We start from the raw sequence: 27,578 nt of genomic DNA, 5'->3' as shown, positions 1-27,578 counted from the left end.
TCAGGTGCCCAGGTCAGCTTTGTGAAGGCAGCACTGTGGTACCAGGGTTACGGCCGGCCGCAGCTGCAGCGGCTCCCCGCCGACGGCTCCGCGGGCAGCCGGGAGCTGCTGCTGGCCTTCTCCTGGCTGCTGCACAGCCTGCATCTCCTGGAGCAGCTGCTGGCTCGGAACAGAGTGCAGACTGGGGACCAGGCCTGTGTGTGCACGGTGAGCAGGCTCGTGTCCCGCTGAGCGGCTGTGGGGTCACACGAGCGCCGCTCCCTTACTGTCCTGCACTAAAACCTTCATCCCTTCTCTCTGTAAACTTCCCAGGGCAGCTCCACACAGCACTGACTCCTTCTCCTTCCTTTTCCTTCTTCTCCAGCTGGCCAGCCCCTTCCTGTCCCTCCCATGACAGCCTAGCCCTCCTCCTCTCCAGCTAATTCCAACTTAGACTGGCTAATCACTCTTTTACAACACCCATCTCTGGAGGCCCAGGGGCCCTGACTGAACTCCTCATGCCTTGATGACCCTGGAGAGCTGATAACAATTAACACCCGCTGTGGCTGGGCTGAGAGAAGGCCTCACTCCCACAGGTCTTTGCAGCTATATGATAATGTGTTGTTAATTTTGTTCCCCCATTGGTTTATCAAGTTGATGTCACCTCAATTCAACATGGAATGTTCTCCCTTCCCTCAATCCCCATTGGTCCCAGTTTGCTGCAGTGCTCCAGCCCTGTTCTCCCATTGGTTGTTCCCATCCCTGGCCCCGCCTCTGCACCGCTTTTCCCTGTTCCCATTGGCCCTTGGCCCTGTCATCCGCCCCTTCTCACCCATATATAACCCTGGGCCCTCAGCCTGTCTTTGTCCCTGGGGCTCCTCAGTCGAGGAACCCTTCCTGGAGCACCTGTTCCTTGTCTGTGTCACCTGATTGAGGTTTTGTTGTGCATTCCGGGCTACACAAGCACTGGTCGCTCTCCGGCCGTGTTGTGTGACCCATCCCTTGTTGGGCATGGCTGTGACCTGTGAAGGGCAATTACCACTCTGTGTTAATTAGCACTGCTCTAACTCATCAGGGCTGAGGTTGTAGCACTATCTCTCCTACAATCCGTTCTCCCACCCCTGTGCACACCTGTAAGAGCAGCTGTGTTACCAGCAGTGTGTGATGGGTGCTGTCCTGGTGCCTTGGCAGCCAAGCTGTTCAGCTTTAAGAAAGACCAGAATCTCTTTCCTTTCCCTTCTCTGAGCTTTCTGTGTGCAGGTTATCTTGGTTCTTTATCAAATTCCCAGCCCTGATTTCCAGTCTAGGTGAGACCACTGTGGAGGAGTGTGAGTTTATCTCTTCAATCTTCTTATCTCTTCAAATCTTCTTGGTTTTGGGCTCCCAGACGAGCCAAGAGTGGTTCTGCAGGGCAGGCAATGAGTGCTGGGTGTCCTGGCACTGCTGGCAGAGCAGCTAAGGGTAAGGCAAATAATACTTCTTGCAAACAACAAGGTCTCAAATGGCAGCTCCTGCTCTTGAGGTGACTAATGACCTTGTAACCTCTTTGAGAACACAGTGGAGTATGTTGTTTTTTCCCTTAATAAAAGCTGTTTAGTACATAGAGAATCTGTTCTGAAGTAACCATCCTCTGGTCAGAACTAATTACAGCTCAGTCTGGTTTAAAATGGCTCACAGAATTTCTCAGTGTTTTGGCAAAGGACACTGTAGGTTGGAAACCCAACCTGCTGATAATCCTGTGGTGTCTGAGGGCTGTGTTCTTTCATGAACCCACATCTGTTTTCTCCCTGGTGTTCTAGAGCCTTTTTAGGGGGCAGCAAGGCAGGGAAGTGGAAGTTTGGAAAGCTGGAATATAAAAACAGTGTCTTCTGAAGGAAAACACTTGTCCAAATGGAAACCAGTTCAAAGGAAAGAATCCTCTTTGTAACAACATTGCAAGAAGTGTTCTGAGGGAAGGGACCACTCTTGCAGCACTACAATTATTTGCTGCACAGAGGAGGGAGCACAAGAGGCTGAGCTGTGAGAGGCAGTTCCATCCACTTATGTCAAGGGTGCCTTGAGATTTCAGAAAAAAATCCCAACGTTGCTGGAGAACTTTTTACTTTAAACTTCTCTTTTACCTTTTTCTCGTTTTTCATCTGTGGTAGCAGGTTCTGTTTTTGTGTCCTTTATTTCTGTTACAAAAGAGTGACAAGCAAAATGTGACATGAATTCAGGGAATGGGGCAGCACTTGTGTTATTTTCTCTGAAGGCTTTAAGTTTTGCATTTCCCAAAAAGGGATGAAAGAACTATGGTAATACAATGTTATCTCTCATGGCCACACATAGTGGTGTGCCTTTCACTGCAGTTCTCACCTGCTCTACTTGTATTTCTCAAAAAACATGCATATTAAATGTTTTTATTCAATAACTGTCCAAAACAGTGTTGGGAAAGGCTTAAGAGTCTGAAATATTTTTTCAATAGACCAGACAAAAATTGTATAAACTGGAAGTTGGGGTTAGCTCATGTATATAAAGCTCAAAATAAATGGAATAATTGGAATAAATGGAAACACTTATTGTATTGTGTCCATCCAGGGGTCTTCATGCTCCAGTAAAATTAGATATTTACAAGGAAAAAAAAAAATAAATGTAGTTACAGCATAGCTAGTGGGCTTTGAGATTCTTCATCACAAGAAAGTTAAAACAAATGGAATTTTGAGGGAGAGGTTTTGTCTTTTATTTGATCAACTAGGCATTGCAAAACCAATAAATTCAGCTTTTGGGAGCCAACCAGAACAGATGAAGATGTAGGAATGCACTGGTAAGGAGGCAAGGGTGGGTGAGGAGGAGATGGGTGGGTCCCCACCTCACTTTGCTCAGTGAATCAGCTTCAATCTCATGAAGAATTGTTTGTTGTGTGAAAGTGTTAAGTTTTATTTGCTGGCTGTTGATATTTTGTGAGATAACCACGTGGCATCATCAGCCAGTGTTCAGCAATAAAACCCCAAACCCCTCAGTAAGGGATGGGAAGGTGAGGTGACTTTGCTGCCTGATATCTTGTAAGTTAACACACCAGAGCTGTAATCCCTGCAGTCTTAATTCTCTCCTTTTTCAGTAAAGTGAAGGAAAAAGGTAAAAGAAGAGGGGAAAAAAACCTCCATTTGGGAAAGATCTGTCTCAAAAAAATGGAAGAAAGAAAAGGAAATGCTCTTCAAAACAACTGAAATGAAATTCTCAGTTGAGAACTTGAAAGAAAAATCTTTCACTGAATGGACTCTTTAATAATTACAAAAAAAAATTGAAAATATTTTCCTGAAGTGAAAATGTTGCAAAACAAAAAAAATCCATTGAAGTACATTTGGTTGTGTGCATGGCTGAGATCTCTGCCAAAATGAGCAAAGTGTGAAAGCCTTTTTCCTTGCTGGAAAAGTACATCTGTTGGTCTACCAGTGAGAATAAATTTGGAGAAACTCCTTACCCTTTGTCTTCATTTAAAAGGAAAGGAGTCTCAATAACTGTGAGCATGGCTCTAGTTCAAACTGATATTCTTGTGGTTTGCTTTTGAAATTTTGTCTGAAATCCACAAAGATGAGCAGGGTCTGTTGTGTGAGAGGAGAGAAAGGAGCTAATCCCTGAATTAAGTGTGCAATCATGTTCTCACTATTCTTTCAGCCCAAGTTTAAAACAAAGCCTGCTGAATTGCTGATAATGTGCCAAATACCCAACATATAAGGGCCAATTAATTTAAATAATTTCATTTCAGACTACCACACTCTGGCCTTTTTTTCCCCTTTGCAGTTCCTTAGCAACACAGTTTTCTTTCCCTGCAAATTGAACATTTCCATCAGCTCTAAAGGATTTTTAGAGGTACAAGGGTATTCATGACACATGATGGACAAGGAGCTCCAGCTTTGCTTGGAATTGTTAATCTTGTGAGCTGGGAAAAGCTTCCACAAACTGACTTTTACATGCACTTACATCTTGAGAATCCAAAGTTAAGTGATTGCTGAAGGGAGAAGCTCAGAGATGATGGAAGGTGTGAGAGGCAGTGCTGATGTGGTCAGAGCTCAGGGTGAGGCAGGGACAGGCAGGGCTGGTGGTCTGGGGGGTTCTGGGGGGTTTTGTGGGTTAGGTAAGAGATTCCTTCAGGTCACCTCCAGCTCTGGTTTTTGGCAGGGCAGTGCTGCAGGCTCTCCTGAGCCAGGTGCTGGTGAGGGGAAGCAGTTAAAGGAGCAAACTGTGCAGGAGCAGGAGGAGAGGATCCATAATCCATGATAAACTTTGGAGCTGGGCTGCAGCAGTGCAAGTTCTCTGAATTTACTGTGCTCATCTGCCAGCAGCTGGGTGACTCCAGAGGCAGTGAGTGCAAGTTCAAACCTTGCAAGGGCCAACTCTTTAGAAGAAGTAATCAGTAACTCTGTGGGATCTATAAAGATTTAAGTAGAAGCTGAGCTGGAGGCTCACACTGATGTACTGGAGTGTCTGCTGGGGAATTCTTGCCTGTTAACCACGTTAAAGCACCAGGCCAGTAATTGATGGACGTGGTTTTCAAAGGCTTCTGACACCCCTTGTGGATTTCCAGCTCAGATATGCACTGTTGTGATGTCTGCCTCAACATCTTCTGTTGCTTTGGTGATCATGTACAGGCAGATTATTCTCAAGTGCCACTTATTGATTCCTATTCACACATCACAAATCCCAGTGTACAAGACACAAATGAAAACCTGTAGCTGAGACTGTCTCCTTCCCTGAACTTGAGAGGCACACCTGGGGAGTTCTCATTCTCTTTGAGAAGCATGTAATTGATACAAACTTGCCTTTTTAGCACATTCAGTATTTGACTGATTCGTATTTACCTCGCCTTTTATATTTCAGTGATGCCATCCCAGCTTTCTCCAAGCCTGTGATGGTTTGGACAGGTAATAGCAATACTCTGTGAGCATTTCTGTTTCCAGGGAGGAGTACTGCCTGTGCTGCTTTTATTTCTCCAGCTGAAATTAATCTGTGTGCCCTGTAATTTAATTATGTGGAGGCTGTCGAGCTTTTTAAATGGGTGTAGTGATGTTAAATCCCTCATGATCATCAGGAGATGTTGTACAAACACTGGTTTTGTTTCCCACTAATTCCCTCTGTCTGCTCCTGGCCCTCTGAGTGAAATTGGATGTCCCTCCCCTTTTTTTGAATTTATAGTGATCAATAAATAGAGCTATTTTATCTCTTGTGCTTGGAATTCATGCATGTGTCTCCAGCATGCCAAAGTGAACTCAGTTTAATTATTTCTGGTGGGCTAAAATGAAGATAAACATGCCTTCTGACCCTCAGGTTTGCAATTTGATTAATCTTTTCTTCGTCATGGTTTAGTTTTTGGCTCACTGGCTGTTTCCAGTATAATGTAAGGCTTATGCTTGGTCGGATCTTGTTGTTGAAATGCCTTTCTTTTACAGAAAACCTGACAGTCACTGCTGTTCCATAAATCATGTTATTAGAGGAAAGTGTTAAAGCAGCAGCCAAGCTCGATGTTTCCCCCAGCAGAAAACCAGGAAACCTTGGGCACCAGTTTCAGTGAAAAGTAGTTTTCTGCATTTTTTCCCATGTCTTCATCAATTCCAGTGAGGATAGAGGAGGGGATTTTATTAACCTTATTGATTCTGACTCAGAAGTGTAATTACTTTCCAGGTCTTTATGGGCTGGATTAGGCTGTCAGCTTTCATTTTTTTGGTTTTCCTCCCTCATTCCCTCAGCTTACACTTCCATTCTCTTTGTCCTCCTGTCTTCCTAGCACCTCTCACCAATTTATGTTTTTGCCCTTTTCCTGCTATTACTGTTGGATTCAGTAGCTGCTGAGGAACACTCTTTTTTTTAAAGCCATCTGTGAAGCCTGAGCATCCCTGAAGTTTCTCCTGCAGAGTTTTCCTCAGCTCAGTGTGGCTGACAAGTCTTTTGTAGCACACTTTGAATTTGTCATGGTTCCTTCTTCCTGTGCTACCCTGGAAGATGTGCAGTCTCCAGCATTTCTCTTTGCTTGGCACAGTGAATGCACAATTAAGAGGTGTTTGTTTTTCTGCTGTTTTTTTATTTCCCAGACAGCATGTCAAAGTAAAACACTCTAAAAGACAGGTCTGAACTGGTTGGAAAGGATTATAATGTGTCTCTGGTAATGTCTGAATTGCAGAATTCCTTGAGCTTGACATTGCAGCTGATGTGTTCTGGATGGGGTTCAGCAGCAGACACTTGAGCTGGCTGAGGAGAAGATGAGGAGTGGTGTGCTAATAGGAAGATTTACCGTGGTCATACTGGAAAATCCAGCCCAGGGAGCTCCTTCCTCGGCTGCTGGGGAAACAAGAGGGATTCTGAGATGTTTCAGTGCCTCTCCTGCCCTCCAGTGCCAGGGAGCAGCCAGTGCCTTTGGTACCTTCTGATCATCCTTTGGAGTTAAACGTGAACATTGGTTTGGTGTCCCACCGAGAGCAATCTGGGTTTAACTCACCTGAGAGGATGCTTGAAATGAAACACTTTTCCCTCAGGAGGACTTTTCCTTAAGGAATGTGTGGAGAGGGGCATGGCAGAGCTGTGCCTGCTCTCTCCTGGTGCTGTTTCAGGAGTTCCAGGGGCTGTCCCTCGTGCCACAGCGAGGGGATGGCCGTGGGCAAGGGGAGCTGGAGCTGCAGGGGGAACAGCAGAGCAGGGCATTATCATTATCATTATCATTATTATCATTATCATTATTATCATTATCATTATTATCATTATCATTATCTGTGTGTTGCATTTCATGAGCCCTCCCAGTTAAGGGACACCCTGTCACCTGTGCTCTTAGGGTATTTAGTTTCCATATTTTGTCTGAATATATAATGCAGTGAGCACTGGGATTTGAGCAGTTCTTTTAAAAGCTTGCAGCTCTGAGGATTAGGCAGAGCTGCTGAGCTCTTTTAAAGGCACAGTGTTTTTGCTGTACTGCAGAGCTCTTAAATAACCTCCCAAATGAGTGGGATAAAGGACTGATGTGGTTTGGTGCCTCAAGCCCGTGGCTACTGCCAGAGAAACTTGTTTGAAGAAGGCAGGCATGGCTAAGAGCTGTGTTCACATTTTCTCTCTTCCCTCAGCACCTTCTCTTTTTCACTCTTTGCCAAGAGTAAGCTCTTGGGAGTGCTGTTGTGAGTAGTAATTCTTACAAAAGGCATAGAAATTTAAAAGCTAAAAGGCCTTGCAGAAACACAGGACTTCATTTTTTTTCATTTTAATTGCTGAATGCCATATGAGTGTAACTTGGATGTTGTGGGCACTTATGTTTGTGGAAAACTTACTCTTCTATGCAAATATCTGGAGATTTAATTGGTATGTGCACCATGTGGGAATGGGTTTTTACACCATCTATCTTTCCCTGCATAAATCTAATCTGGATCCTGCCTTGTCTAGGAGGAAATCCATTTAGTGTTGTTTATGGTGCTATTAATGAAAATAGTGCTGTCCCTTTCGCATTCATCTGCTCAGATTGTTCCTTTTCACATTTTCCCCTCCTGCAGATAGATATATGGCTGTATTAATTAAGAAAGCATGTCTGATACTGTTATTTCTGGCTATGGTATTTAATTAAAAAAAAATATAAAATTATGTTCTGTTTAAAGATGTGTAATTACAGAAGTTAACATATGTTATGTCACATCAAAACCATTGTCTGAATTATGAGCGGCTCAGAACGAGTGCTCAGTAAAAGCTGCTTTATTGGCTTGATTTATGTGATTGCCTTGCCTTTCCTAAGCCCTGCAGTGAGGATCTAAATCTGCTCCTGCCCACCTTTGTGATAGCAGGCTGTGTGCTTAAGCTCTGAGTGGTGGCTGAGTAAATATTTTCTGCCTGGACCCAGAGCAAGGCCAGGGCAGGTGAGCAGGGGGCTGGGGATGCCTTGGAGGGCTCAGCTGTTGCTTTGTGTTGCTCTGCTGGAGGATCAGTGGCAGGGAGCTGACCTGCTGCCTCTCTCCATGGGTTAAACATCTTTCCTGTGTCCCAGCAGCCCTGCTTCTCCATGGGCAGCAGCTTGTCCCTGCTGTCCAGGTGTGGAGGCACAGAGCTGGTGCTTGGAGGGGTTTGGAAGATGCCTGGCAAAGCCATGGTGGGGATGAGCTGGGGTCTGTCCTGGGGTCTGTCCTGGGGTCTGTCCAGCTCACAGTCAGAGCCATGGTGGGGATGAGCTGGGGTCTGTCCTGGGGTCTGTCCTGGGGTCTGTCCAGCTCACAGTCAGAGCCATGGTGGGGATGAGCTGGGGTCTGTCCTGGGGTCTGTCCTGGGGTCTGTCCAGCTCACAGTCAGAGCCATGGTGGGGATGAGCTGGGGTCTGTCCTGGGGTCTGTCCTGGGGTCTGTCCAGCTCACAGTCAGAGCAGAGCATCCCTGGGGCAGCCAGGCACAGCCTTTCCTTCCCAGTGCCTGCAAGGGACACAGTGAGTTTATTAAGGTGAGGATTTATAAGCCTGAACTATTCCTAGATCAGCAGGAATAGCATGGAAAGTCTAGAAGAAGTTGCACAGCAGTGTTTCCTCTGCAGTCCTGCTTACCTCATGTTGCCAGACCTACAAGGAATTCTGCATTAAATTAAATCAGAGTTTGGAGTTTGTGTAATTCAAAGTGTACAAACAGAGCAAGAGCTCTGTACCAAGTCACTAAAATCCTCAAATAGACAAGTAATGGAAAAAGTGCTGCCTTCTCACATGTCTGCAAACACACTGGTGCCTGTGTTGTTCTTTGATAAAGTGTTTATACCATGAAGTACTTGTTTAATTTATCTCCATCCACTGTTGGTACACCTGCACTGTGATTTCTGATAAGGTGGGATTGCTTTGGATTTCAAACCAAAAAGAACAGCTTCATTTCTGCTGTTGAAGTTGAGACTTCTTAATCTTTAATTTCTCTCTGAGCACGTTGCATGCGAGTTGTTTCCTCAGATATGTGGAATGGGACTGAAAATTGATGTAGCACCATGTCTTTATCACACCCTCCTTTCTCCACCCCTTATTCTTTTCCTCTGAGCACTTCCATATCTGATGGCTTCTTTCAGTTCACTGGATTTCATGGCTCTGACTACTCTGCTCAGAGCAATTCTGCCAGGAGGATTTTGGCAATGTTGTTTTTGGTTTTTTTATGCACTTGCTGCATTGTCTAACCTCAAACCTATTCACACTTTTTGGGAATGATCTGACACCTTTTTTTTTCCTTGTAATTTGACTTGAAATACCTTAGGATGGAATGTTTAGGGCAAAACTTGTGTGATAAAGGCTGAATTCTAGGCTGCCTTGCAAAAACTGTTCAATGTATGCTTTTGGGACATAAACCACGTTCAGGTCTGGGTAAGACAGAGGTGTATTTGTGAGCTGCCTTAACTGGGATGGTGATGGGTGTTGTTTTGGAATGTGTATTTGTTCTGGGGCTTAGCTGTTTCTTTCTCCTGGATGTTTTAGCACAGGGAGCAGGTTCTGCTGAGGTGTGGGCAGGGTGATAGCTCAGCAGCTGGCTTGGAGAGAGCTCCTGTCAGAATCTGCCTGTCACTTTGATCAGGCTTGTGCTTGCTTTCCTCAGTCTTGCCAGTGAGGGGATACTGAAAAGTCCTAACAGCAGTACTTGGAGCTTTCAGGATGGAAATCTCCTTTGGGGTGACTTATGGTGGGAGTGGAAATGAGGAGTTTGATTCTATCTTCTGCTTAATCAATTTTCCTAAATTGATTAAAGTGATTAAATGGGATCAGGTCCACATCACCCAGTGGGACCAGAGCAGCTCAGGTACCTCCAGCAATGGGAAAAGAAGCTCAGCATGGTGGTGAGGCCACTGATATTTGCTCCTGTGACTTTTACTGTGAGGCTGTGGCACCAACTCCTGCAGCTGATCCTTCTCTGAAAAGAGATCAGAGAGAAGCAGCAATTGCAGCAAAGAGTTGCAAGCAGAACCAAGTGGCTGTGGAATGATCCCTTCCAAAAGTGGTGTGGAGCATTCCAAGTGTGGCAAGGCTGTTGAGGTCTCTGGGGAGCTGCCTTGGCTGCTCTCTTGGTGAACTGGACTGAAAAATATGCACTTCTGTTATCTCAGAGTGAATGTAGGTGTGTACCTGGATTGCTGCATCAATGAGATAAATTCACAGTGATGCTTGAAGCAAAGCCTGTAGCTTGGGCTGGTGTTTTAGTGATTTTTCACCCACTGGGAGAGCAGTAAATAGTCTTAGATTGTAAAGATGGGACTGGAAATTGAGGTCACAGTATAATATGCAAGACCTTTTTTTTTTTTTTACCTTGTTTACTTTATGCCAGGCTAAGTATTTCATAGCAGAAGTAAATTTTTTGTGCAGTTTGTGAAATAAATAATGGAGAGATCCTGTTAAAAATGCATTGGCTGGCTTCCTTATTTTAATATTAATAAGGCAGGTTGCTACAATAAAATTAGCTCTGCATGGTGTTTGTCACTGTACTGCCAAAGCAATCGAGTCTAATGCCATTCCTTCCTGAAATAAATCCCCAGGAGAGCAGTATTTGTGCTGTTCTGAAACCTCTAACCAGGGAAGTTGGAGTAGAACTGTAAATTATGGACAATGCAGGTTTTAACCTGGGATTCCCAAGTCTGTTTCTGGCTGCTTATGTGAGGTGTGTTAATGTTCTTTACACGTGGGTTTTCTCTGCTGCTGTGAGTAGTATCCAGCTGCTTGCCTTATCATGCTAATGGACAGCTTGATAATCATAGCTGCATGTTTTCCTGGTCCAGAAACCATCCTAGGGCAGAACAGGGGTTTGTCCCCAAAAAATGTGGGGGTTCTTAGCTCGGACTGCAGCGTCCTGGGACACAGTGCCTTGGTTTAGGAGCCTGGAAAGGAGCAGAGGAAAATGAGGGACACTGGAGGTGGCACAAACTCATTTTTCTTTTTTTTTCCCCCTTTTTTTATGTTAAAGATGTGCCTTTAAAAGAAGCCCTTTACCAGCCTTACACCTCTGTGATTTATAGCATGTGTTTATCTGAGCCACAGAGCAAAAGGGAACAAAGCTGTAATATTGATACAGTTTGGTACATGACCAGAACAGCATCTTTGTGCTTATAAATAATAGGAACACTCACTGTAATAGAGGCCCTGTCAGCTGGAGATATTTAGGTTAAAACAAGTGTTAGAGGGTTATTTGACCATGGTTGTAGACACATTTCTGTTAAAATCTGCATTTAAGGCAAGATCAAATTGCTTTGTTTTGCAGTTTTTGTTGTTAGTTTAGGATCCAAATTGGAGCCACATTCCATCTTTGCCTGCCAGCTGGATCTTTTTAGGATTTTACTGAACGTGGAAATCTGTGAAGCAGGGAAGGACATATGTTTAAATACCATCAAGGTCTATGGGTCCAAATATCTGCCTAAGTGTTTTCTTGGAAACAGTCATCTTTCAAGTAGACTTTTTAAATTTCCACTTTAAAGAAATGTCTTGTGAGTCTAAGAGCTGGGAGACACTTCCTTTCAGAATGGCAAACATCCATTCTGAATAACCAGGTCTTTGCAGTTCTGTGTTACTCCTACTTCTCATGACATGTTGTGGTAAAAATGTTTGGAATGATGGGTTGTGATTATTGTGTGTAATTCCTGCAGACTGCATCAAATGGAAGGCTTTGCTTTAAATGGAATTACTGGCATCAGAAGTAAAACCACCCCTGTCTTTTTCCCCTTTTCATTTGCAATCTGCAGGAGTGTTAGCTGAAAAGGAAGATGTTTGTACATGTGAATGATCTCTTTGTGCCAGGGGCTGGGGGAGGTGGAGTCCCCCGTGCTCCCTGGGAGAGAGGTGGGACAGAAATGTGCTGCAGAAATCTCATGCAGAAGATGAAGGTGTTTGGCTGCTGTTGGCTTTTTATCTGCAGCAGAAGGAAAGTGGGACAAGATGAACAAATGGAAACTCTTTGCTTCTCTCTTCTTCCTTCCAAATGACTCTGGAAAAAGGCAAAACAAACAAGACAGATGATAGAGCTGTAGCCTCTGTGCAGTCCTGGTCTCTGCCAGCTGCATGATTTTTCCTTTTCCTCAGTCCTGCCAGATGGGAAATGCTGGATGGAGAAAGGAAAACAGCTGGGCAAGCACAGGCCCACGATTTTGTCCCTATATAAGTTGTTGATTTACAAAATAGGGTCTCAGGGAGACACTGCAGGAGCTAAATCTGTTTTTTATGTTCTTTGACATATTAGGATCTAGTCAGTTTTTCCCATCTGGGTGAAGAACATGCTGCTGTCTCAGGAACAGTGTCTTCCTCGGTGTGGAAAATGAAAGATGGGAGAGGAGACAGCTCACCACGTCACAGCTGAGAAGCTGGTGTTTATTCCACACTTCTCTCCTTGTTTAGGCTCTTCCCAGTCCTGTATTCTAATTTCTCTCTGCTGCTGGAATCGACTTCATTTCAGGGCGCTTTTCCTCCTCTTTGGCCTATATATCTTGTTTGTTCACTCCTGAATGACTTGAAAACGTTGAAACTCATTAAGGTCTGGTATTCTTTCCTGCTCTCAGTGTGAAGATGAGCTGCCCAGCATCCAGGAAGGCCCAGGTGAAGCAGGAGCTGGGGACAGAGTGGATGTTCGGTACCTGCAGTGGTTAAACGGGAGGCTGAGGCTGCAGTGGTGCAGTCTGCATGCTCAGCACCAAGAGCACTGCAAACTTCTGCACAAGGTAAATGCTTCCTCTGACCCACTGTGACATGCTTTATTGTTTAAAAGCCCTGTCAGCTGGAGCTAAATGTAGGAATGATTCTTGTTTGCCAGTTCTGCATTTCCTGTAGGTAAGACTGAATTGCTCTGAACAGAAGCACCTCTGTCTTTCCCCAGCGTGGCAGAAGGGTGAGAAAATGTTCAGTGTTTGTAAGGCTGAGATTGAATAAAATCTCTTTTGCAGGTTGGCACATTAGTCACTGCTGCAACCACAGGCTGCTGCCATTTTTCTCAGAAAATGCCCAGTAGGAACAAGACAGACCATTCTGGTTCCCCAGACAAGAAGTAGCGATGCAGAACTCTAAGTTCATTGGAAAGGTGGATTCAAAATGTTAAACATAAATATTGACAGTAATACCAAAATAAAATGCAAAGTCTCTTTCCAAAGTACAAGGGGGCATCTCAGCAGAACCCAAAATTCACCTGCTTTTAAATCAGGAATGAGTCATGGTCTCTGCACTGCTGAAGTTCCAGTTCTCTTCCCATTTGTGAGTGTTCAGGTGCCTGATTAATCTGTGCCTGTTGAGGGTGGAACCTGCCTTCAGTCCCAAAGTCAACAGTGATGGTGACTCCAGAAACAAATGGAAAAATACAGTTCTTAAGGTAGTCCTAAAAGTTAATTGTTGCTTTCCCCCTTTCTCCATTTATATCTCTTTAAATAATTTAAATGGAGCCAGCTATTACTGTACTCAAAACCTTCACAGAAGGTTCTCTTTTTTTGAGACTAAAAACAGTTTGGGGAAATTTCTTCCCAAAACACACATCAGAGAGTTGTCAGAATCATCTTCACCTTAGAATGAAGATGCCTTCTTGGTTTTAATCCTGTGTCTGACAGAGCAGTGCTAAAAACTGTAATGAGGTTGGATTTTGTTCTTTCCATGAGCTGATTGCTAGGGCAGACTGACAGCCCTGGGGAAGAGGGGTCAGGTGCTGTGTGTGCAGCATCTAAAATCACCTTTTGCTTCTCTCTGACCTCTGCTGATGTGGGAGGAGAGGTGGGGATTCCCTCCAAGTGCCTGTGCAGTCCTTGGCTTTTTGCAGGAGTTTTTTTTGTGATCACAGTGGTGGGGCTGGGAGAGGTGGCTCCAAATGAAAGGATTGGCATCTTCTCCCCCTGATAAACTACCTCTGTTTAAGGTATGCTGGTTTTTCTAGTAGGTGAGGCAAATACCTCCATAAGTCATCATCAGGGCTGGGATTTATGTGAGACCTGACAGTAACAAATCATTAGGCAGCTCCAGTGCAGTTAATGAGGCTGAGGAAGAATTAAGAGCAGGTCAAACCTGGGAGCTGGAGCACAAACAGATCTTCTCAGGCTCCAGATGAGCTAATGGAGAGATGTGCTGATGGGGCAACATGCTAAACTTATTGACAGGGGAGATGAGGAGATGATGACCCCCCTGTGGAAGCTTGTGTGCTTTGAAATAAACTTGGATTTATTTATTTTTTCCCCTTTGTGTCTCTCTAAGGCAAAATGTGTGCTAAAGTGAGGACAGGCAGACAGGAGACAGGTTAGTTGTGCTGCAGGACCACGATTTGCAGAGTCTGGAGGAATAAGGAGGAGGGAGAATTGTGTCTCTGTTGATGCAGGTTCCCAAAGCTGTCATTGCTGTTTTCTCCAGCAGTCACTGCTGGGCTAAGCCAAAGTGATTGTCACAGTCAGGGCTGCCACCACGGGAGGATGGAACTGAGCCCAACTCCTCCACATGTGAACCCACACTGATATTATGTGTGCAGCTGTGGGAGTTCTGCTCAGAGCTGTAACAAAGTGCAGTGCTCTGATTTGTATTTTAGGCTGAATTAGAAGTAGAATAGAAAGGTAAATGTGACCTTGGGAGGACTTCATTACAGTGCCACGTTAATGTTAGCAGTAACACAAAATATAACATACTTACACCATTGAACAGCTGTAGAAACAATAATTGATATTTTGTGACTCTTTCTAGAGGAATTGCTTTTACTACTGCATTAATTCCAAAACTTTTAAACTATTCTTTGTGTTAGAAGATGGAATTGACCCAGTGTGACCTCTATATGAGCTGCTGCTTTCCTCTAATAAACCCCAAACACAGTATGCAAAAGGCTAATGAGTGTTATGCTTTTTAATTATGCTGACAGATTTACAGAGGGCTTTCTCTACAAAATGATAATTATGGCTTTTACTGGCTCTGTTTAATAACGTACCAGGTTCTGTGTCTCAGCTGTGAACAATCTTATTTACTGCTGATCAGGAGCTGTCATTTTTATCAACGAGTGGCGACACTTGTGCAGATTTCATTCTGTGACTCACACGGGCTCTAAAATGCCATTTTCTCTATTTGGGCCTTTCTGAGAAGAACACAACACACTTGTTAAAAATGTTTTTACCCAGAAGATGACTGCTCTCCCTTCCACTCTGTATTTTTTAGTGTGAACATTGCCGTGTCTCCCCTGTCCTGGCTGCAGCCACCTGAGCTGGGTGGGATGGAGTTCTGTGGTCCCCAGGAGAGGGAAGAGGAGAAATGGCTGTGTTAAGGCACATCTCTTGCTTCCTTCTGTTCTCCTTTTCTTTCTGTCAAATGCCAGAAAAATATCTGCCTGGGTTTTGATCCCTCTTGAATTCACAGGAGAGAGCAGTTGTTTTGATTTAGTCTTTGAGTTACCACTTTACCTTAAAAAATGTAGGTGAGAGGCCTTGCATGCTTTCAGCAAAACAGGAACCTGCATAGTTTAAAACTTTCATTTTTTGGGGGGGCTCTGTTAAATGCACTGAGCCAAAATCAGCATGTTATAAAAAACAGAGGAGCAGGTGAGTTTCTGCAAGACTGATGGATTTCCTGGGGGTATTTTCAGCTTTCCTTCATCCTGAAGTTAGATCAGGTTCAGAGATTTTTTATTTATTTTTTTTTTATTTAAGCAGGTGAATATCTGATTATGGTCTGTGCATATGGGTTGGTAAGAATAAAATGATTTTAAATGGAATTCTCGGTGATAGAAGAAGAGTTTAACATAATTGGAGCTATCAGATCATGGTAAAGGAACAATAATGGTTTCAATATGCTTGGAAATGAAGAACAAGGGTTGTATTGTCAGTAAGAATGCAGAGCAGCACTGGGAATTACCACCTGTGAATGGAGTGGTTTCTTGTGACCCCTCTAACATCAGCAATAGAAAAGAAGATGTTGTGCAGTGGATTGGATGGGTTGTACCTCTGTTCTGAGGTAGGAAGAGTAGAGGGACAAGGACAAAGTCTTGATCTCTGAATAACAGAGGGTAGGGACTGGTGCTGGGTAATTACCTCATTGTCAGTAATTTATGAGTGAGCTAAACTGCAATTGTTAGGTGCATCTGTATCCTGACATGAAAAATCAACCATGTTGCTATGGGAATTGCTACCTTGTTTATTTATATATTTTTTTCTCTATTTGTTTTGAAAATCTTCCCTTTTTTCCCCTACAGTGAATTTGCTGTTAGAGCTCAGAAGAACATTCTTTAATGCAGCAGAATTTTTTTTTCTCTTGCACAAATGTGGGAGAACCACGAGAGAGCCCCATTTTCATCTTGTCTAGGTGAATTAGGCACCCTGCAGGGGAGAGCAGCTTGTCTGAGCTCAGGGGCATTTAGGAATTGGTGCTGATTTAGGAATCTCCCCAGAAGAGGTGCTGAGTGTGGGGCTGTGCCTGTGCTCTCTTGGAAGGGTTGGGGTGAGGTTCAATCAGATCTGCCTCCACCTTGGGGTGTTCCAGTGCCAGGAGCAGCAGCTGTGCACGTTCTGCCTCTCACCTGCTACTTCTGCTTTGGTGCTCTTTCCCTCTTCAAGCCTTGTTTATCTTCTGTTCTCAGTTATCATGTAAAAACACAAATTCTGGGTTATTTCTGTGCCCAGCTAGTCATGTCTCAGGGGAACACCTCATCCCTCTGGTGTTACAGCTTTACTGCATTTCCTCTGGGCTCTACCCAGCTTTGCTGCTGCCACCTACCTTGGAAAAGGGGCTGAAATTCAGTGCTGGGGACCCAAAGGTTTGGCAGCCAGAGTTACACAAGAATGCAGCAGGGAGAGAGAGGAGTGGCAAGTGGAAAGGAAGAACATTGTGTGGGGAGGTGCTCTTTTATTTTTAAACTGGCATAGCTCTGCACATGTGACAGATGGTTGTCACCAGCAGTGAGTTTTGGGGAAGGAACGCTAAAATATTCTGAAGTTTCACGGAAGGGTTGATAATTACCCAGTGCCTGTCAACTTTAAAATAGTTGTCAATACCCAAGTGAGCGATAAAGTTGGTATTTGAATAAAGGAAGAAAAGCAGGAAACATTCTCTGTCTTCTGGTAGAAATATTAATGAAATATGAGTGATTGTCTGACAAATGTGCACTGCTATCTTGTTTGGCAGCTGCAGTTATTACAGTAACAAAGGGATCAGCTCTGAATAGGAGGAATTGCTTTTTATTGTTCCCTTGACTAACTTGGGAAGCTTCTTCATCAAGTAATTGATGATACCATCACCAGTGCAGCTGGGACAAGGTCTTGGTAAGCAAAAGCCAACAGTATAGAGCAGTAAAAGAGAACCTTGCTGTACCCAGGTAGCATTTTCTGTTTGAAAGGAAAAAGTCTTCAAGACAGGATGAAGAGAGAAAGGTTCAGCTTTGCTGTGGCAGCCGTGGTTGCAATTCCTGCCTGTGTTTCTGGCAGGTGGAGCATTTCCTGCACTGATTGTGGTGCATGTGCATCCCTTCCATCCTGGCAGCTGTGCTGGGGTAGGACTCACACTTGGACCATTGGGAAAGGGTTTGTAAGCACTGTCACATCACCCTGCCAGCCCAGGATTGGCTGGTCATTAATGATCTGCTCCTTCAACTGACAAAGATCTTGTAAATTATTATCTCTTCCAGATCCATTTATTCACAAGTGGCTCCCACATGGACCAGAACCTCAGACATTTTTCTGTCACAGAAACAGATCTCATCAGGCAGCCAGAGAACTGCAAGCAGGTAATGAATGCTTCTCCTGTGATTCTTGGGTGCTCAGCATGCTTTACACAAACATTGTGGAGACTGCATTCCCTATAACAGCATTTGAACTTAGTGCTCAGTAGAAATAAAGGCTTATATATTGAATTTTCAGTTTCTTCACTTATTTGTATTCACCAAATCTGGTTTGCTAGAACATAAATCCAAAGGTATCAGGGTAAGTTTTATAAAACCTGATAGACAAGGAGTGGGAAGAGACCTGACTGAAAGTGCTACTGGAGAAAAAGCCTGTAGAATAAATCACTCTAGATAAGTTGGCTGACTTGCTGTTGTATCCTGCCACTGTCTGCCTGTGGCCCTGCCTGAGCAAGACAGAACCTCTTAGGACAAAGGATATTTAAGAAGGATAAAATTCCTACTGTTCTCAATTACTCAGTTATCATAGGTGTTTCAGTTAATTATCTGAAGTGGTTTAATTCTCTTCTTTTAATGCAGTATAATACATTTGTTTTAAAAGATCACTTTCTAAAAGTTCATTCAGTGTGAAAATGAAACAAGATGGAAATTTCAAGCTCATCCCTAACAAAATCAATATTTGGCAAATTTCTGCAGTCTGTCCAGACCTGTTTGCTCAAAGAAGATATTCTTTCTGCTGTTTGCTTAAGAATGAAAGTGGGCATTGTAAATATTCTGCACAAAGAAATTCAGGAAAGTAGATTTGAAGGTGGGAGGATGGTTTTATGTTCAAAGCCCCTAAAGTAAATTGCACGTTAATCTTTCATTGCTGAGCATTTCTTGGATGAACAGTTCATATCCAGCCTCTCGGTAAGATTCATCTGTTTGGAACATTTTCCTGGAAATTTATTGTTTTTCTGCAGCCTTGAGTCAGTTTGGGATTTCTTTTTCACTTGTGCTTGGCAGTGCCCCTCCTGTGTTTGGCTCACCTTGCTCTGAAGGCTGTGGTCTTCCAGATTTAGCAAATGCCTGTGAAGGTCTGGCAAGCTGGTATTAAAAACTCCCAGGATGTGCACAGGGACTTTACAACAACCTTTTTCCCCCCAAAGCCTTACCCTGAGTGTGTCACTGACGTGTTGCAATAAAGCTTCATGATACTTTTGGTATTTGGTTTTGACTGCTTTGGTAGTGAATCATTCCAGGAGCTTTTCCTTGCAGTCTGCTCCCTTTCCTGGGTGCCTGCTGCAGGTCTCAGGATAAAATGGAAGGGTTTTTTCTGTACTGTAAGCACTGTGGTCAGGTGGAGTGCCACAGTCAAGAAGGTTTGGTGGGCAGCTGTGTTGTTTAGTTCAAATCAACAAAGTCTTCATTCCACCTTTCCCTGGCTTGAACAGCAAATACATGAAACAAAACCAGGGTGATGACAGAGAGGGAGGTGACAGAAGATGTTTTCTTTAAATAAACTCCAAGTGGCCACAGTCTATCTTCAGTTTCTGGGCTCTGACAGGTGCAATCCCAAACAGGCTCCAGTGCATGTGTGTTGGAAATTCCTTTCTTATGTCGCTTACTGCTTGGACTGATCCAAAATTGGAATTATTTGTCAGTATAATCAGCTGTGAAATTCTTAACCTCTTAAAGCTCTCAAACCTGTTCACTAAAGGAGTTCTAAGCTGCTGTCTTGTGCCTGATTCTAAAATAAACAGGAGAAACTGCAGGAAGTCATCACAACACTCGAGTATAGATGCTTTTGAGAGCCTTATAATTGTCATGTTGTCACTATTTGAACTTTCTTTGTAGATTTGTTTTCCCCTTACCCTTGTTTTCCAAAAGCAGCTTCTGGGAGTCATATGCTCAGTGTGTAGGAAGAGCCTGGTACAACAAGGTGCTATGGGCTTGAAAAGGCATTGTTGTTTTGAGTGTCACTTTTCCAGATGGATCTAATACTCAATATGCAAAGTGATGCTGCTTCGGAAAATATAATAAAAGGCCTCTAATTTTCAAATATCTTGCTAAGATTAAGTAAATTATGCATATTTGAATGGCTTGCTTTTCAAATATTGGTGCAGATGGCAGCACTCTGCCAAATGTTTTCTCCAAAAACTGTGAAATTGGATTTTTTTTCCCCAAGTAAATGAGACATTTCTCTTAATTTTACCTCAACTAAGAACCTCCTGCATGGATCAATAAAAAGAGCAAGCATGTTGTAGTGTAGTGCACCCCTCTTGGTGGATGGTGTCATGAATTCCTTCTCATCCTGGGTGTCCTTTGAAGCCTGGCAGTGCAGAGTGGATCGAAGCTTCAGAAATTCGCTGTCACAGAAGGGACTTGGGCTCTTCTTTTTTAAGCCTCAAGTTCATTTTCATCAAAAATACCCTGTGAGAGGAATTGCTCTGTTTGCATCAAAACAAGAGATGTTTAGTCTGACAGGAAAAGTGTGATAGGATACAGATAGCTGTGAAGCCAAGCTTCCCTTTATGAAATATAAAAGTCACGCTGCTCCTTTTCTATAGAAGATGCATATTAACTTATTTAAAATGTTCTTTCCTTGGATTTTTGACTGTAAAACACTTTCAGAGCTTTTATGTCCGGGGATTTTACTGGACATTATTATTCTTCTATCATCATAAATGTCTTTGTCAGATTCATAGGGCTGGAAGTTTTCCAGACCTAATGGTTTTAATTACGTTTTTCTCTAGCGAGGCATGATCAAAAGCCCAGCTTTTCCTGAGGTTTGGCTGTGGCTGTGTTCATGTGGGTGGCTGTGAGCTGCAGGTCAGGGCTCTGTTTGGCTCCTGTGCTGCCTGGGGCTGTCAGTGGAGGGGAGGAGGTGTTATTTCAGCTGGAGTGCAGTGTCCAGAGGCAGCACAGAAGAGCCTCGGGCAGTGGGGATGGTCCTGGAGCTGTTTGCCCGGGGCTGTGCTGGAGCACACAAATGGGGGAGCTCCTGGGGGTCTTTGCATCTTCTCTTGAAAGTCTCTTGCACTTCTCTCTCAGCGTCCTGGAATACAGCCCAGGGCACCTCGAGTCTCTTGTGCTGTGCTGGGTTTTCCCAGCTGGTGGGTGCTGCTTGTGTTTAAATGCAAGCTGGGCTGAGGTGGGGGCTGCTGCTGTTTGCCAGCCCCAAATATCTCCAGGACTGCAGTTCTGGTCCCTGGCACCGCAGCTGACAGGAGCACACCTGGGACAGCGTGCAGGTGATGTGGCTCAGGGTAAACCACACCTGCCCCAAACTTTCCAGGGCACTAATCCTCTCCAAGGATGTGGCCTCATTCCTCTTCCCTGCCCATCAAGTCCACTCAGCTGAATTCTGCACAGCAGTGTTGCCAGTTCTGAAGTTTACCTTGCGCTCAAAAAAGTGTAGGTTGCATTTGAGTCATTAAATCAACCTTCTCACCAAATTGTTCATGTGTAGAGGTCAATGAACTTTAAATCAAAGCACCTTACTCCTTCAGCTTCCTCTGTCTCTTCATATACTGCTTTGCATGTGGAATTCAATCTTAGGAGAGATTAAAAGTTGAAACCCGGGTCATTGGTGCGATGTTGGCAGTGCTGGAGCGATCCCTGAAATTGTAATGAGTAAAGAGGACACATTTAAATGCCAGTAAATCAATTTACTGAGTGTGACAGCAAATAAATAATGCAGCTGTCTGCCAGATGGACATGCAGTGAAATTTATAGAAGGATGTGAATAGCTAATAATTTTGTTTCAGAATTTTGTGAAGAATGTTTATGTTTGTTGATCGTTAACATGCTTTAAAGGTGATTTATTTGGCTTAAGAAACCAAGGTTCTTGGTAGCAAGGAAATGAGAGCAAACAAATAGTCTGTCTGACTTTGCATACAGAATATATGGTCAATTCCATGCCCATAAAAGACTCAAGTGAGCTTCAGCTCTCCAGGCAGCAGGGATGGGGTGCGATGTACAGGCACAGCACTGATCTGCTTTCTGGACTGTTGATTTCTCAGGAAAGGGCACCAAAGTGAAGTACCTGTCCTTCAGCCAGGTGGGATCCATCATTTCTCCTTGGGCCATCCTTGGTAACTGCTCAAGGTGTTATAAATACCCATTGTGGTACTGGTTCACAAAGGTGTAAGGTAGGTTGATAGTGAACCCTAAATCTTGTGGCAGTTTCCATTGAAGACATCTGTCCCAGCTGGCTGTTCCAGATGGGTGACACAACAGGTTTATTCTCTGTGAGTAACAGCCCGTGGTTTGAATTCATGCAGAGCATTAAAGAGCTGCTGTTCTCTCCAGAACAACTACATTCAGATTAGGAGCTGGGAGGCTTGGAATTCTCAGGAAGGTTGAATGTGCATTTAACAGTTACTTTTTCATGAAAGTTGAGTCTTCAGCCGGTGCACTGGCATAAAGTGCCCTGTACCTGCTGAAGCTTTTGTCTGCAAAGAGAAACCAGTGATTTCAGTGCTTCCAAGGGACAGCACCACCTCCTGGAACGTGTGTGGGGGCAGAGCTGCAGAAGAAAGGTCTGCCAGCTAACACAAGTTATTTGTCTGGCTGCTGGATAATCACTGTGCTATTGCATTATCTCCAGAAATGGATCCCAGGTTGTTCACCCTCTTGGATGAAAATGGAATGACTGGGGCAGTTCCAGCTGCTGTGTCCCAGGCTATATTTGGTGTCCTTGTGTTGGCTGTTTGGGACTTCCTGGAATGTTCCTGGTGGTGACAGGCACTGCAGGCAGGCACTAAATGCAAATAAACATTTAAACCCCTCTGATAAGCTTGACACCGTGTCACATTATTGATTTGACACAGACCTGTGCTAGTATTTCTGTAATCAACCCTGTTGTGGTCTTGTATGGCGAGGTGAAGGATATGTAACCTTATTTGAATTTCAAAGAGCCTGTTAGGGAGCCATCTGATATTTTATAATGTCCTTCCATCTGTTGTACAAGAAACAGTTCAAGCAACACATTTCTCAGAGTGTAGATACCGATGGAAAAAAATAAATGACATTCATCCTATTGTCTGTGGTGCTGCTGGGTAAAGGATTTAAGTTGGGGAAACAAAGTAATTGTAAATGCATGTAAATTCCAGAAAAAAGATCTGGTGTTTAGTGAAGAAATGACCCTGAGCTCCAAGGACAAACTGCCTTCATTGCTAGAAATTGTCATAGATCCATGATCTTCCGTGGTGCTCTGGCAGCAAATTCAGTTTGGTGTGGCCCTCAGCTGTTTATAAGTTTATTGTTTCATTCTCTTGGTGAAAGCCACAGTTCTGTCATTTCTGTCCTGGAATGGGATCAGTATTTTGTGTTGTAGCTCCTGTTCTAATTAAGAGCAGCTTTGTCTATTTGTTAGGTGGAAAAAAAACACAAAAACAACTTGAAATTTCTCAAATGGCTCCTGCATAATAAATAATATTAGAGTAGCTACACTGGGGCTTGTGAATGTTTGTGAAAATGTGGGGTTTTCCTGTTTTGGTTTTCTTTTTGTGCCACTTCTGTCCAAAATCCCTCCTTGGCCAGTCCTGATGTCAGAGAAATCTTCATGGAGTTTTATTTCACCAGGAGTTGTGCCAGAAAGAAGCAGTTTTGGAGGTGGGCAGAGACTGTTGTTGCTGCAAGTGAGATTGTAAAGGTGGAGAACAGTTTTCCCCAAAGGAGCACAAAGATCTGTGACAGTTCTTGGAGCAGGAGCCTGGAAGAGACAGCCAAGCCCTGGAGAGTCCAAACACAGTGAGATTTTAGACTTACTCTACACTCTGCTGGGATTAACTCAGTTTGAATCAGTGGTGACTTCTGACCATTTACCAGATCTGCTTCCAGGGCTTCAGATGGACCTGGACCTTTGGATTTTGGCATTGTTACATTTTCAGAATGAACAACAACTAAACTGCTAGGTTCTGTAGCAAAAACTTTTCATTTTTTTTTTTTTTCACAGCTTTTTAAAGCCACAGGTTTTGCTGCAGTCCAATGCATCAAAATTTTTACCTGTTTTTTAAGCAAATTTGTTATTCCTTGATGATTTGGGATGGCTGCATGTTAAATAAGTTCTTTAATGATTAAATGAAATTAAGTTTTAGAGCTGCTGACCTTTAATAAATTTCAAGGTTCACCAAAGAATTGTATGTTAGGCCTATGGACACACATGTTTTGAAAAGGTCAATTATGACAATTTTTTGAATTTGCATAATTATGCTCACCACAACACTGGGAATAGAAATAGCAAATGCTTTGTCCTTTAAAAGTGTTTTCCTCTCTTCCTGTCTTTAACTTGCTTTTACTAAACCATTCCAGCATTATTCATTGAAGAACACAGGGAATGTGGGGTGTGCTGGGAGCTGAAGCAGGACTCTGGGAAGGGGTAGGATGGATAGTGAAGAACCTTTTTGCTCTGGCCCTTGTCCTGTGGAAGTCAGGAGCTGGGAGAAGCTCATGGACAAGAAGCCTGAATGAGGGCATTGTGGAAGCAAGGTAGTTCTGATGTGAAAGAATTCAGATTATAGGGGTGAAGAGAAACCGAGTGAGGCATAAGGGGATGAATATAAACAGGAAGACCAAGACTGGAGAGGAAAATTAGGACAGGGAGCTGTGAATGGGGAAGATCTTGTCTAAAGACTTGAATCAGCGTCTTGCTCCTTGTGGGAGTCTGAGAAGTCACCCTCTTGCAGGAAATGTCATCCTCCTCCAGTGATGGTCTGAGTGCACAACCTCCTGATGCTGCAGGAGGAGCTTTCAAAAGTATCTTTCCAAAATCATGGAAGTTTTCAGTAATCTGCAGGAGAGCACTGTTTTGGAGTGTAAGGGCTGTTTATTAGGAGCCACAGTGTCTGTCAGAGGGCAGGGTGCCTTGTTTGTGGGTCACAGCTGAAGAACGTGGCTGATGAAGGTGAAGAAGGCTGGGAGAACCATTGGGGGAGCTGAGGCACTTGTCCCTTGTCCTGGAGTGCTGCCAGACTTCTGTGCCTTTGGATTCTCAAATTACCCTCAGAATGTTGCTTAAACTAAACTTTCCCTGGTGGGCTGTGCAAGTTGTTGAGCTGAGCTGGGTAGATGTATCATGAAGTGCTTTATAGTGGCTTCTAAATTTCCTGAAAATCACATCTTGGAAGTCTCAGTTAAGGCATCCAAAAGCAAGGGAAGCGTTTTACTTCCATCTCCTTGTTTTCATTTCCCATTTGTGGCACGGCAGCAATGCTATTATCTTGTCTCACATGGGTCGTTAGGGAGGATAACTTGTTTATCTTCAAGATAAAAATTTTGCCTTTAGAATGGGATTTGAATGATTTGTGACAAATAAGGCTAAGGCTTCCCTCTGAAGAACAAACAGAATAATGTGCCATTTGAAAGGAAAAGGGATATCATGTGGAGTGAGCACCAGCCAGTCTGTGCCCTTGGTGAGACAGATTATGAAGGGAAACAGTTTAGTTGCATAATTCTAGACTTTATACACATGGGAGGGTCAAATTAGTGTTGTTCAGGCAGCTTGAATTCTGGCACTTTTTAACTCTGAGTGCTGCAGTTTCCAACTTTAGCATTTATCCTGCTGGGTTGTACGTTAGAGGTGTAAAACAGGCTCGCTGCCATGTGCTCTGAGCAGCACTGCCACTGAAAGGCAAGGCTTTTTTCCCCCTGTTAAATGACTTAATGTTTTGTGTTGCTCTTCCAACCACAGTTACTTTAGACATTTTACATGCATGGTAGTCAGGTTGGTGAGAAATAACATGGGAGCTGGCATTAATATTGCAGGGGAGAGCAGATCTGATGATGTATTGCATTATGTATGGGGCTCCAGCACCTAAATGCAGGAGGCCTGGAGGCTCACACGAGAAAGCTTGAGGGAGCTGAATGATCCAGAGTACTGGGATTGTGATGGTGGTTGTTGAAAGGAGGTTGTAAGGATGGCTTTAATGTGAAAGTCACCTGCAGGCTAAAATGAAATAGACCCTTGATGCTGCTGTGTGATGAGCAGGGTCAGGAGTGCAGGCAGCCCTTTTCTGAGCTGACTTCTGACCCTGCCACAGACTCCTGGACTGCTGCTCTCTCCTTGGTGCCCTGGCATCGCTCAGAGGAATGCTGTGGAGCGAGAACTGGCTTTAAACCTCCCTGAGTTGTGCTGGTTGAAGGGTTTATTCTTTCCCTTTGGCTGTCTCTGGTGTTTTGGTGGTGTAATGTCAGGAGTGGAGTGGCTGCAGGGCAGAATTGCTGTGCTGGGGTGGGTGGGGTTCCAGAGCCCCCAGCAAGGATAAGCTCTGCTGGAAATCCACATTTACATCTGTGTGAAGATGCTCAACACAATCCCTTTAACTGTTGTGTCTTCTTAGTGGGACTGCCTTGATCATCTTTAAAATTCAATGAGTTACAACTCATTGCTTTTCTGTGAGAAGGCTCCGTTGGTTTCAAGCTTGGTGCACTGAAGGTTGTTGGGATTGGAAAAAGCTCTGGTGGATTTTGTTCCTTCTGCCTGTGTACATGGGAACCCCATTCCACAGTTCCTGGAGCAGCAGTGGGTACTGTCTTACAAAAGGGGTGATTTGGTGGTTGTTATGTATTTCCCGCAGAATAGGAGAGTGGCTACTGAGAAAACAATTTAAAACAGAAATCCAGAGAATGCTGGGCAATTCAGATGTAATTTTTCTTCCTCACATTTCAGTGCAAGGCAAGAATAAGTGCTAAGAAAGCCAAGGAGCTGTCAGTGACAGCATGTGCTGCCCACCCTGTGCTACATGGCAGGAACAAAGAATATTATTCCTGCCTTTTTTAATGGTTCACTTTACAAGAGGAGAGGGTAGGCTGCCATGTCATCTTCCTTCTGAAATGCTGTAGGCAAATGGTTTTCAGTTTGTTTCCTGACATTTCTCACATAAAACTTGGTTTGCTGTAGGTGTTATTAAAACCTCTGGGAAACAGTGGATCCACATACTCATTTGCAACAATGAGGCAGAACAGATTCAACCCTTGTCATCTGTGTAAAATCAGGAAAAATTACAGAGGTCAAATGGCTTCAAAGCTGCTTTTACACAGAGTCTGCTTATAGCCAAGTTCCAGATCCTTCTTAAGAAAGGCAGGGCTTGGAAATCCCTGGCTTCACTGTGGAAGCAAGAGCAGTCAAATTGTGTGAGATAATGTACATCAGGAGTTTCTAAGGCAGACTCAAGTCGATTTTAGAAGGGAAGGCTGAAAAAATGTTTAATATAAATGACTTGCCTTTGAATACTTTGTGTAGTCTCTTCTTGGGGCAGGCAGTGGACCTGTTGTTTTGGGTGAGGAGTTCCTGTCCTGACTTCCCTGCCCATCCCTGTGCTGCTGCTGCTGGGGGTTTTATTTGCCCTCCAGAAGGAGGGGGGCTTGGTTTGCAGATCCTGTCTGGTAGATGGACAAGCTTTATCTGGAGCCATGGAGTAGGTGGAGGTCAGAGTGGAAGTTTAGGCTTGACAGCAGAAAGGAGAGTTAATTGAGGGAGATTGGAGAGGCTAGAAGTGTATGAATGGCTTTTTCTCCTGCTGTAGAAAGAAAGAAGCCTCTGCAGGAGCTAAACTGCTCTAAATCTCAAAAGGTGAATGTGATCAAAACAATTCTCCTTCCCTGCAACTGGCTGTGGCATCAGATGGTTTCTGCTCCTTTGATGCATGCTGTTCCCAGCTGCTTCTGTTCCACCTGCTCTGGGACAGGCACTTTCCACCTCTGCAGTCCCCTCAGATCCTGCTGCTGGTTCTCTTTCAAAGCAGAGTGGAGTAGCCCATCCCAGGAGGACACAGAGACATGGCATCAAGGAGCTTTGAGAAAGGCAGGCAGGCACAGAGAGTGTGCCTGTGTTTATCACTAAAGGAAAATCCTGACATCCTTATGGCCAAATTGGTTACAGGTGGGTTGCATAAGGGGGAAATGGAAAATTGTTTGAGCCACTGAGCTCAAATTGGTGTCTGGCTGTTAGTGGTGTTCCTCTGGGGTCAGCTTGTGCTCCAGTGCCCCAGTACCTGGGGGCTCAGGTGGGCAGGGGGCTGCCCAGGGGTCAGCAGTGTGCCCAGGCAGAGGGGCTGACTGCATCCACTG

The 27,578-nt window shown here is 44.1% G+C and overlaps 1 protein-coding gene across 1 annotated transcript in view; it reads left to right on the top strand.

Annotated features, from left to right (window-relative positions):
* Positions 1-27,578, top strand: part of TEDC1 (tubulin epsilon and delta complex 1) — a gene marked incomplete at its 5' end in the record, with an annotated part of 66,772 nt that overhangs the window by 7,689 nt on the left and 31,505 nt on the right. The window contains 3 exons of the mRNA XM_015635611.1: positions 5-207; positions 12,469-12,627; positions 17,532-17,630. Coding sequence (XP_015491097.1) covers positions 5-207; positions 12,469-12,627; positions 17,532-17,630 — 461 coding nt within the window. The remainder of the gene's footprint in view (positions 1-4; positions 208-12,468; positions 12,628-17,531; positions 17,631-27,578) is intronic.

The sequence above is a fragment of the Parus major genome, chromosome 8 (assembly GCF_001522545.3).
Source record: "Parus major isolate Abel chromosome 8, Parus_major1.1, whole genome shotgun sequence".
Lineage (NCBI taxonomy): Eukaryota > Metazoa > Chordata > Aves > Passeriformes > Paridae > Parus > Parus major.
This window is presented reverse-complemented; position numbering and strand designations above follow the sequence as displayed.